Genomic DNA, 12500 nt, shown 5'->3' on the forward strand with positions numbered 1-12500 from the left:
TCAAGGTCTAGTGGAGGGGGAGAAAATATCGGCGGCTGAGCCGTGATTCGAACCAACGCGCTCAGATTGTCTGGCTTCCTAGGTGGACGTGTTACCTCTAGGCCATCAGTCCACTTCTCTACTTGTGTCCGACTCCTGTCCAGATGTGGAGAGATACAGGCACTTGGTGTTGGTCAGGACATTTGAGCAGGTCTCCTGAAGACACATCGTGAAGTGGATGACGCTTCCCATTGGAGTCCTGAGCAGGTCTCCTGAAGACACATCGTGAAGTGGATGACGCTTCCCATTGGAGTCCTGAGCAGGTCTCCTGAAGACACATCGTGAAGTGGATGACGCTTCCCATTGGAGTCCTGAGCAGTTCTCCTGAAGACACATTGTGAAGTGGATGACGCTTGACAGCGTGGTCCTGTGCTTCCCATTGGAGTCCTGAGCAGGTCTCCTGAAGACACATCGTGAAGTGGATGACGCTTGACAGCGTGGTCCTGTGCTTCCCATTGGAGTCCTGAGCAGGTCTCCTGAAGACACATCGTGAAGTGGATGACGCTTGACAGCGTGGTCCTGTGCTTCCCATTGGAGTCCTGAGCAGGTCTCCTGAAGACACATCGTGAAGTGGATGACGCTTGACAGCATGGTCCCGCACTTCCCATTGGAGTCCTGAGCAGTGCTCCTGAAGACACATCGTGGATGACGCTTGACAGCGTGGTCCCGCACTTCCCATTGGAGTCCATGGCACATTCAGCTCTGGGGAAGAAGACAGTGATGGGCTGAAAGAAAAAAATCCCAGCTTCTGTTGGGGCTGGAACCCGCGCCCTCCCAATCTCCCGTCTGTGATGGTGACCATGTCAACGCCTGATCAACACGTTAGGGTTATGTGATGGTGACCACTGTCAACGCCTGATCAACACATTGGGGTTATGTGATGGTGACCACTGTCAACGCCTGATCAACACGTTGGGGTTATGTGATGGTGACCACTGTCAACGCCTGATCAACACGTTGGGGTTATGTGATGGTGACCACTGTCAACGCCTGATCAACACGTTGAGGTTATGTGATGGTCAGGAATCTCTTTTCTTCTCCTTTTGTTGTGTCAACAGCAGACATGATTTATTGCGTAAGGAGGAAGGCAGCAGAATGGTTAAGACGCTCAGCTGCTGATACAGAGAGTCTGTTAGGGTGTGGGTTCGAATCCCGCTCTTTCCGTTCCTCCCAAGTTTGGCTGGAAAATCAAACTGAGCATCGTAGTCATTTGGATGAGATGATAAACTGAGGTCCCATGTGAGCAGCACGCACTTGGCGCACTGAAAAAGAACCCATGGCAACAAGAGTGTTGTCCTCTAGCAAAATTCTGCAGAAGAAATACAAATGTATAGACATGCACTCAAGACCTGGCTAAGAGTGTTGGGTTATGCTGCTGGTCATATGATGTGCTGTAGCGTATATGGATTTGTCTGAATGCAGCAATGCCTCCTGGAGAAACTGAAACTGAAACTGAAATATTGCTTGTGGGTCAGTCTGCACACTTTGACACCCTGAAACTGAAACTGAAATATTGCTTGTGGGTCAGTCTGCACACTTTGACTCCCTGAAACTGAAACAAAAACACAAACACATGTTTTGACTTTGATTCTCCACGATGTTGAACAGTACATAAGTAAGTGATTATGTAAGTTCTGCTTTGTTTTATGTAACTATCACTGATGTCATCTATGTATTCATCATGTTACCTGTGCACTCGTGTGTGTCTCAGTCTCATTCGTGTGTTTGTGTGTGTGTCTGTGTGTCTGTGGTGTTGTGTATGTTTGTCTTTCTTTCGTTTTGTTCTTTTTTCCTGTGTACTTGTACTAACACAATGCCTGTGCCTGTACATGAAACTGGTTCTCATTTCAGGACTGTTCGGTTGTGGTTTGTTGTTCTTGGTGTTGTCTGTTTGTTGATTTTCGTTTTCAACACTTGACTTGTTGCTGTCGAGTAAGTCAGGACTTCAGTGAAGGCTGTCACCTCAATGAGATAAGAGCTAGAACTTACAGGTCAGGATGTCAGTGAAGGGCTGTCACCTCACTGAGATAAGACAGAACTTACATGTCAGGATGTCAGTGAAGGGCTGTCACCTCACTAAGGCAGCTATAGCTTACAGGTACAGATGTCAGGTCACCATTTCTTTACGTGAAGTTCTGCTTTTGATCATGTTGTATTTGATGATCAGAATCACCAGTTACATCACAGGAAAAGTTCATACTTAAAGAAGGAAAGGCAGTGATAACAAAGGCCACACTGATCTGTCTTCACTGAGGTTCAGTTGTCAAGGTGTTGAATCAGTGAACATGGAATGGCTGGCTGCTTTCTGTCACCTGTTATTCTCTTTTCATTTCATTTCATTTTGTTTTATTTCATGTTATTTAATTTCATTCCGTTTCTGTTGCTGGTTTTTTTTTTTCAATTGATTTTATTTCATTCTGTTTTGTTTTGTTTTATTTCAGTTTGTTTGATTTTATTGAAACCTTCCAAAAAATATTTTCTCTTTAGGATAATTTTTGCAGTCACCAGATTAAAAAAAAACACCCCAAAACACCTTTTTACCTGTAGTTTTGCTCTTTCTTTCAGTGTTGGTTGACAAGACTCACGAGAGTTATTCCCCTTCGTGTAAAAAGATCTTGATTAATACTCTCTATTAAGGTGTATTGAAATTTGACTTTCCCAAAATGGTCACATTATAAATGTTGACAATTTAATTATAAAACTATTTTTTTAAGAACAATATTCTATTGATAAAAATGAACTCTATTTACAAATTTAATCCAGTGAAGCGTATCATGAAAGTCTGATGAATGGGAGATGTATCCAACCCAGGTTTCGCTTTGTTTCTAACGGTTCAGTGGTTTGCTATATGCCAGCACTGGCTATTACATTCCCCACCCATGTTTGAAAATTGATAAGTTTTTTTTATTTATTTATTTTTTTTAAAGAATTATTTTGAGAAGTGAATGAATGGCTTCGGATCCACTCTGTTTATGCATACCCAGATTCAAACACTCGACTGTTGGCCGCCGTTCTTTCTCTGTCTTTGGACCCTTCCTCTTTCGCTTCGTCAAGTCTCCACACTCAGCTCTTTCAAGTCTGGCCTTAAAACCCACCTCTTCCCAAAATAGCCTCCCTTGCCTGCCCTTCCTTGTCTTTAGTTTCTACAGTTTTAGAGTTATGCATGCGTGTGAATGACTGGTGCGAAAGTGCTTTGATTTGTCTCTGCACAAGATTCAGCGCTATATAAATACCATTATTATTATTATTATTATTAATGTTGTTAAATTGTAAACTTTGAGAAAATGTAAAACAAATTATTGTTAGAAATTATTTCGATGCAAGAACTAATCTGATGGCTGAAAAAAAAGTTTGCTGTTGTTGATGCCACTATCTAACGACAGTCATTATGACTGAAAACATGATATGATAAGAACAAATAAGAATAAAATAATGTGTGCGGTTGAATGTCGGATTATATTGTTACAATTGTTGATGTGTGCGGCAGTTGTAAGTAGTCATGTTTTGGTAGATAAAATAGCATTGAACATGAAGTCCATATGTTTTGTTTTGTTTTTTTATCAAAGAGATTGTTAAATCTTCAAGAATTGATATAAAAACATGAGAATAGTATCCATACATCCACCCCCCCCCCCCCCCCCCCCCCCCCACACACACACACACATGAGAGATAATCCAGACAGGTGAAAAAACATGGAGTATTTTTTCTGTTGCAGGAATGTTTTAAAACTGCTAAACTGTTCTTTGCGTTTTTACTACTTCCATTTATATCAAAGTTTATATGTGTAACAGTAAAATAACAGATCATATAAAAATGTAAAAAAAAAATCTTTTTTTTTTCGTTGATCAAAGTAATTGCATATTGTTCTGCCCAAGACCCCATTGAATTGTTTTCCCACCTTTTAAAATAGTTATTTGAAAGAGAAGGGTTACTTATTTTATTTCATTTCATTTCATCTATTTTATTCACCCCCAAAAACAGAGTATGGCTGCCTACATGGCGGGGTAAAAACGGTCATACACTTAAAAGCCCACACGTGTACATATGAGTGAATGTGAGAAATGCTTCCCAGGAACGAAGAAGAAGAAAATGATTATTTGAAAGAGAAGGGTTTACTTATTTTATTTTATTTCGTTTTATTCTGTTCTATTGTAATCTGTTTTGTTTACACACAGAGCGACGACGGCACTGCGGCTGAAGTTTGAGGTTTGCCAGGAGCTGAAGAACCACCTGGAGATTCTTCCAAAGACCGGATACATCCAGGCGCAGTCTCAGTTCTCTGCCCAGCTCAAATTCCTACCCAGGTCAGTTTTATCATGCTTTCTGGAAACTTTTCTTTTTGTGTGTGTGTTTTTTTTCTTCCACCAGTCCAAGTGCTTGATAGGTTGGTTTTATCAGGTCATTGTAGGAACCATGACTTGAAGACAAATTGCTGTCCTTCTCTCTCTCTCTCTATATATATATATTTGTGTTTTGATTTTGATATTTTGAGGTTTTCGGATAACACGATAAACTGAGGTCCCAGGTGTAGCAAGCACTCAGCGTAGTTAAAAGGGCCCACAGCAACAGGTGTAGCAAGCACTCAGCGTAGTTAAAAGGGCCCACAGCAACAGGTGTAGCAAGCACTCAGCGTAGTTAAAAGGGCCCACAGCAACAGGTGTAGCAAGCACTCAGTGTAGTTAAAGGGCCCACAGCAACAGGTGTAGCAAACACTCAGCGTAGTTAAAGGGGCCCACAGCAACAAAAAGAGTTGTCCATGGCAAATCGTGTATACAAATCCACTTTAATAGGAAAACAAACACACCTTTAGAGCGACAGAAAGAAAGAAAAATGGGTGGAGCTGTACTGTAGCCACACTCCCTGTGGTGACCAGCCTGAATTAGATGGAGCTGTACTGTAGCCACACTCCCTGTGGTGACCAGCCTGAATTAGATGGAGCTGTACTGTAGCCACACTCCCTGTGGTGACCAGCCTGAATTAGATGGAGCTGTACTGTAGCCACACTCCCTGTGGTGACCAGCCTGAATTAGATGGAGCTGTATTGTAGCCACCCTCCCTGTGGTGACCAGCCTGAATTAGATGGAGCTGTACTGTAGCCACCCTCCCTGTGGTGACCAGCCTGAATTAGATGGAGCTGTATTGTAGCCACCCTCCCTGTGGTGACCAGCCTGAATTAGATGGAGCTCTACTGTAGCCACACTCCCTGTGGTGACCAGTCTGAATTAGATGGAGCTGTACTGTAGCCACACTCCCTGTGGTGACCAGCCTGAATTAGATGGAGCTGTACTGTAGCCACACTCCCTGTGGTGACCAGCCTGAATTAGATGGAGCTGTACTGTAGCCACACTTCCTGTGGTGACCAGCCTGAATTAGATGGAGCTGTACTGTAGCCACCCTCCCTGTGGTGACCAGCCTGAATTAGATGGAGCTGTATTGTAGCCACCCTCCCTGTGGTGACCAGCCTGAATTAGATGGAGCTGTACTGTAGCCACCCTTCCTGTGGTGACCAGCCTGAATTAGATGGAGCTGTACTGTAGCCACCCTCCCTGTGGTGACCAGCCTGAATTAGATGGAGCTGTACTGTAGCCACACTTCCTGTGGTGACCAGCCTGAATTAGATGGAGCTGTACTGTAGCCACACTTCCTGTGGTGACCAGCCTGAATTAGATGGAGCTGTACTGTAGCCACCCTTCCTGTGGTGACCAGCCTGAATTAGATGGAGCTGTACTGTAGCCACACTCCCTGTGGTGACCATCCTGAATTAGATGGAGCTGTACTGTAGCCCCACTCCCTGTGGTGACCAGCCTGAATTAGATGGAGCTGTACTGTAGCCACACTCCCTGTGGTGACCAGCCTGAATTAGATGGAGCTGTACTGTAGCCACACTCCCTGTGGTGACCAGCCTGAATTAGATGGAGCTGTACTGTAGCCACACTCCCTGTGGTGACCAGCCTGAATTAGATGGAGCTGTATTGTAGCCACACTCCCTGTGGTGACCATCCTGAATTAGATGGAGCTGTACTGTAGCCACCCTCCCTGTGGTGACCAGCCTGAATTAGGTGGAGCTGTACTGTAGCCACACTCCCTGTGGTGACCAGCCTGAATTAGATGGAGCTGTACTGTAGCCACCCTCCCTGTGGTGACCAGCCTGAATTAGATGGAGCTGTATTGTAGCCACACTCCCTGAGCTGTACTGTAGCCACACTCCCTGTGGTGACCAGCCTGAATTAGATGGAGCTGTATTTAGCCACCCTTCCTGTGGTGACCAGCCTGAATTAGATGGAGCTGTACTGTAGCCACACTCCCTGAGCTGTACTGTAGCCACACTCCCTGTGGTGACCAGCCTGAATTAGATGGAGCTGTATTGTAGCCACCCTCCCTGTGGTGACCAGCCTGAATTAGATGGAGCTGTACTGTAGCCACACTCCCTGTGGTGACCAGCCTGAATTAGATGGAGCTGTACTGTAGCCACACTCCCTGTGGTGACCAGCCTGAATTAGATGGAGCTGTACTGTAGCCACACTTCCTGTGGTGACCAGCCTGAATTAGATGGAGCTGTACTGTAGCCACCCTCCCTGTGGTGACCAGCCTGAATTAGATGGAGCTGTACTGTAGCCACCCTCCCTGTGGTGACCAGCCTGAATTAGATGGAGCTGTACTGTAGCCACACTCCCTGTGGTGACCAGCCTGAATTAGATGGAGCTGTACTGTAGCCACACTCCCTGTGGTGACCAGCCTGAATTAGATGGAGCTGTACTGTAGCCACCCTCCCTGTGGTGACCAGCCTGAATTAGATGGAGCTGTACTGTAGCCACACTCCCTGTGGTGACCAGCCTGAATTAGATGGAGCTGTACTGTAGCCACACTCCCTGTGGTGACCAGCCTGAATTAGATGGAGCTGTACTGTAGCCACACTCCCTGTGGTGACCAGCCTGAATTAGATGGAGCTGTACTGTAGCCACACTCCCTGTGGTGACCAGCCTGAATTAGATGGAGCTGTACTGTAGCCACCCTCCCTGTGGTGACCAGCCTGAATTAGATGGAGCTGTACTGTAGCCACACTCCCTGTGGTGACCAGCCTGAATTAGATGGAGCTGTACTGTAGCCACACTCCCTGTGGTGACCAGCCTGAATTAGATGGAGCTGTACTGTAGCCACACTCCCTGTGGTGACCAGCCTGAATTAGATGGAGCTGTACTGTAGCCACACTCCCTGTGGTGACCAGCCTGAATTAGATGGAGCTGTACTGTAGCCACCCTCCCTGTGGTGACCATCCTGAATTAGATGGAGCTGTACTGTAGCCACACTCCCTGTGGTGACCAGCCTGAATTAGATGGAGCTGTACTGTAGCCACACTCCCTGTGGTGACCAGCCTGAATTAGATGGAGCTGTACTGTAGCCACACTCCCTGTGGTGACCAGCCTGAATTAGATGGAGCTGTACTGTAGCCACACTCCCTGTGGTGACCAGCCTGAATTAGATGGAGCTGTACTGTAGCCACCCTCCCTGTGGTGACCAGCCTGAATTAGATGGAGCTCTACTGTAGCCACACTCCCTGTGGTGACCAGCCTGAATTAGATGGAGCTGTACTGTAGCCACACTCCCTGTGGTGACCAGCCTGAATTAGATGGAGCTGTACTGTAGCCACACTCCCTGTGGTGACCAGCCTGAATTAGATGGAGCTGTACTGTAGCCACACTCCCTGTGGTGACCATCCTGAATTAGATGGAGCTGTACTGTAGCCACACTCCCTGTGGTGACCATCCTGAATTAGATGGAGCTGTACTGTAGCCACCCTCCCTGTGGTGTATGTTTGTTATTACCTTTTTATTGCACTGTCCGAATGTCATTGTTTACTACAAAAAAACAACAACAAACAAAGAAACAAAAGTAGCAGAGTAAACAAAACTTCTCAAACAGAATTCAGTGAATTATTAGCATCAAGACCATTTGGGAAACATTTTTGTAATGTGCTCAGAGGATGCAGAAACCCCCCCCCCCCCCCCCCCCCCCCCAAAAAAAAAAAACAACAACAAAAAAACCAAAACCAAAATTAGCTGTAAAGTTACAAATGTTGTCTCAATACCCTTTTGGGGTTAGAAAACATTTGTGTGCTCTCGTCTTTTCTTTGACACTGTTGTGCGTTTGAAAATTGTTTGTTCTGGGCAGGAAATCATTCTGTATTTTTGACTCACTTGTGTAAACAAAGTGAGTCTATGTTTTAACCCAATGTTTGGTTGTCTGTGTGTGTGTGTGTCCGTGTGTGTGTGTCCGTGGAAAACTTTAACATTGACATTTTCTCTGCAAATACTTTGTCAGTTGACACCATATTAGGCATAAAAATAGGAAAAAATTCAGTTCTTTCCAGTCATCTTGTTTAAAACAATATTGCACCTCTGGGATGGGCACAAAAAAATAAAAAAGAAGCCTAATTATATGCAAACTGCATTTACTGTTATATTTATATTTTTTGTATTCTCTAAACTTGGCACCTTGACCTCTTCTTCTGACACAACAACAAGAGGAGTCATTATTATAATTTTTTGTTCAAACAGGAACTTCTTTTGCTAAGCATGGAAGTTTTATCTATTTTGCAAACGTTTTGGTGCAGATAGTAAAAAAAGGGAGATTACTCTGTAATTAATGCTAGGGGACTTAATTTATCACAAGTGAGTCTTGAAGGCCTTGCCTCTCTTGTTTGGTAGTTGTCCCCCATACTTCCAACAGGAGTGAAAGGATTATGTGACAGTTGGAACTGCCATGTGTGTGGGACAGGAAATCGCTGTTTGAGGAAGCGGAGAAGTACTTTGACCGGGACACTGGGGTACTGGAGGCTCCCATGATCATCAGGGTGGCCGACCAGGTGAGAGAGGGCAGGGTTCGCTGCTCCTGGGGTGGTCTGTGTGACTGTAGACTGTTAAGCATCAGCTGTGTGTGTGTGTGTGTGTGTTGTGTGTTGTGTGTGTGTGTTGTGTGTGTGTGTGTGTTGTGTGTGTATGTGTGTGTGTGTGTGTGTGCGTGTGTGTGTGTGTGTGTGTTGTGTGTTGTGTGTGTGTTGTGTGTGTGTGTTTGTGTGTGTGTATGTGTGTGTGTTGTGTATTGTGTGTGTGTGTGTGTGTGTGTGTGCATGTGTGTGTGTGTGTGTGAGAGAGATTGCACTGCATTGCATAACATCACATCACATTGCAGCGCATTACTTTACATCACATTACTCACAATAGAAAGATTATGTATCATTACATTTCATGACATTACTCCCGTTATAGAAAAGCTATGTATGATTACCACATCGTATTGCATCGCATTGCATTGCATTGCATCGCATTACATTGCATTACATTACATTACTCGGGGTTCAGAACAGAAAAGTTCTGTATTATCACATCACATCACATCACACTACACCCCATTCACCTTCCCCACCCCACCCCGAAGGCAGATTATGGCTGCCTGCATGGTGGGTTAAAAGCTGACTGGTGTATACATGCCAGTGAACAGGGGAGTCACTGGCCACGAACAAAGAAGACAACAAAAATTACACCACACACACACACACACACACACACACACACACACACACACACAGAGCACCTCCACCAACACACATGCACACACACACACAAACACACACACACATACACACAAACCCACTCTAACACACACACACACATACACACAATGCCCCCCCCGCCCACCCCGCCGCCCCCAACACTCACAAACACCCCTCCCCCCCCACACACACAACCTCCCACACGCACACACAACCCCCTCCCCCCACCCACACACACACACGAAAAAGTACTACACCCCTCATATAACAGTAAATCAGACATCACATTGCACATCACATTGCACATCACACGTGCAGACAGCTCCTGTGCCCTTCACGGTGAACGCCGTGGTGACGACCTCTGACCTGGAGTTTGACCTGCGGGACATTGACTTTGGCTGCTGCACGGTGTATGAGTCGGTGAAGGCCTCCATCAAGCTGACCAACAAGTCCATCCTCCCTCAGCAGTTTGGATTTGTGGGCTTGCCGGAGGTCAGTGTGTGTGTGTGTGTGTGTGTAGGTGTGGGGGTGGGGGGGTTGTATGTGTGTGGGGGTGGGGTGTGGGGTGGTTGTGTGTGTGTGGGGAGGAGTGTGGGTTGTGTGTGTATGCTGACCAACAAGTCCATCCTCCCTCAGCAGTTTGGATTTGTGGGCTTGCCGGAGGTCAGTGTGTGTGTGTGTGTAGGTGTGGGGGTGTGGGGGTCGTATGTGTGTGGGGGTGGGGCGTGGAGTGGTTGTGTGTGTGTGGGGAGGAGTGTGGGTTGTGTGTGTATGCTGACCAACAAGTCCATCCTCCCTCAGCAGTTTGGGTTTGTGGCCTTGCTGGAGGTCAGTGTGTGTGGGGGTGGGGTGTGTGTGGGTGTAGGTGTGGGGGTGGAGTGGGTGTGTGTGTGTGGGGGGGGGGGGTTGGGAGGTGGTTGGGGGTTGTGTGAGTGTGAGGGGTTTGTGTGAGTGTGGGGGGGTTGTGTGTGTGGGGGGTGGGGGTGGGGGTTGTGTGTGTGTGTGTATGTGCTGACCAACAGGTCTGTCCCTCCCTCAGCAGTTTAGATTTGTTGCCCTGCCGGAGGTCAGTGTGTGTGGGTGTGGATGGTGTGTGTGGGTGGGTGTGTTGTCTATCTGTATGTGTGGCTTCTGGTGACCAAAGACAGTCAGCTGCAATGGTAGGGGGTGGGAGGGGGAGATGGGGGGTCTGTCAGGTCAGTGAAAAAAAACAACCAGCCAACCAACCAACCAACCAACCAACCAACCAACCACCCCAACCCCCTGTTGACTGTGTGGCAGTACGTGGAGGTGCAGCCCAACGATGGGTTTGGAACCCTGCTGCCCCTGGAGACGCTGGAGCTGGACGTGGTCTTCAGCCCCCAGAAAGCCTTCGACTACAAGTTTGACCTGGTCTGCCGCTCCCTCATCAACAGGTGAGGGCTTCTGTTTCACTGCTTGTGTGGGTGTGGGTGTGAGTGTTTGGGGGGGGGGGTGTCTTGGTGTGTGTGTGTGTGTGTGTGGGGGGGGGGTGTTGGACGTGGTCTTCAGCCCCCAGAAAGCCTTCGACTACAAGTTTGACCTGGTCTGCCACTCCCTCATCAACAGGTGAGGGCTTCTGTTTCACTGCTTGTGTGGGTGTGGGTGTGAGTGTGGGTGTGAGTGTGAGTGTTTGGGGGGGGCGATGGGGGGGGTCTTGGTGTGTGTGTGTGTGGGGGGGGTGTTGGACATGATCTTCAGCCCCCAGAAAGCCTTCGACTTGACAGGGGCTGGCGTCTCTGCATGTGTGTGTGTGTGTGCATGTGTGAATCAGAATCAGAATCAGAATCATATTTGTCATGAAAACTGTGAATGAAAGATTTATAGACACAAAAATAAAGGGTAAAAAAAAGAAGAGACACCCCCGAAAAACATAAACTGTGTGTGTGTGTGTGTGTGTGTGTGTGTGTGTGTGTGTGGCATGTGAAGGTGTATAGTTGTGTTCAGGCAAAACACTGTTTGACGTTGAGTTGTGTGGTGTACAGTTGTGTTCAGGCAAAACACTGTTTGACGTTGAGTTGTGTGGTGTGTAGGTGTGTTCAGGCAAAACACTGTTTGACGTTGAGTTGTGTGGTGTACAGTTGTGTTCAGCAAAACACTGTTTGACGTTGAGTTGTGTGGTGTACAGTTGTGTTCAGGCAAAACACTGTTTGACGTTGAGTTGTGTGGTGTACAGTTGTGTTCAGGCAAAACACTGTTTGACGTTGAGTTGTGTGGTGTACAGTTGTGTTCAGGCAAAACACTGACGTTGAGTTGTGTGGTGTACAGTTGTGTTCAGCAAAACACTGTTTGACGTTGAGTTGTGTGGTGTACAGTTGTGTTCAGCAAAACACTGACGTTGAGTTGTGTGGTGTACAGTTGTGTTCAGGTGAAACACTGACGTTGAGTTGTGTGGTGTACAGTTGTGTTCAGGTGAAACACTGTTTGACGTTGAGTTGTGTGGTGTACAGTTGTGTTCAGGTGAAACACTGTTTGACGTTGAGTTGTGTGGTGTACAGTTGTGTTCAGGTGAAACACTGTTTGACGTTGAGTTGTGTGGTGTACAGTTGTGTTCAGCAAAACACTGTTTGACGTTGAGTTGTGTGGTGTACAGTTGTGTTCAGCAAAACACTGTTTGACGTTGAGTTGTGTGGTGTACAGTTGTGTTCAGGTGAAACACTGTTTGACGTTGAGTTGTGTGGTGTACAGTTGTGTTCAGGCAAAACACTGTTTGACGTTGAGTTGTGTGGTGTATAGTTGTGTTCAGGTGAAACACTGACGTTGAGTTGTGTGGTGTACAGTTGTGTTCAGGCAAAACACTGTTTGACGTTGAGTTGTGTGGTGTACAGTTGTGTTCAGCAAAACACTGTTTGACGTTGAGTTGTGTGGTGTACAGTTGTGTTCAGGTGAAAC

General features: G+C 46.5%; 1 protein-coding gene across 4 annotated transcripts in view; it reads left to right on the plus strand.

Annotated features, from left to right (window-relative positions):
- Nucleotides 1–12500, plus strand: part of LOC143301852 (cilia- and flagella-associated protein 74-like) — a 106621-nt gene that overhangs the window by 54065 nt on the left and 40056 nt on the right. For all 4 annotated transcript variants that reach the window (XM_076616265.1, XM_076616268.1, XM_076616266.1 and 1 more), the window contains 4 exons: nucleotides 4216–4344; nucleotides 8816–8903; nucleotides 9909–10082; nucleotides 10872–11005. In XM_076616265.1, the coding sequence (XP_076472380.1) occupies nucleotides 4216–4344; nucleotides 8816–8903; nucleotides 9909–10082; nucleotides 10872–11005 (525 nt within the window). The remainder of the gene's footprint in view (nucleotides 1–4215; nucleotides 4345–8815; nucleotides 8904–9908; nucleotides 10083–10871; nucleotides 11006–12500) is intronic.

The sequence above is a fragment of the Babylonia areolata genome, chromosome 28, assembly GCF_041734735.1.
Source record: "Babylonia areolata isolate BAREFJ2019XMU chromosome 28, ASM4173473v1, whole genome shotgun sequence".
In the NCBI taxonomy this organism is placed as follows: domain Eukaryota; kingdom Metazoa; phylum Mollusca; class Gastropoda; order Neogastropoda; family Buccinidae; genus Babylonia; species Babylonia areolata.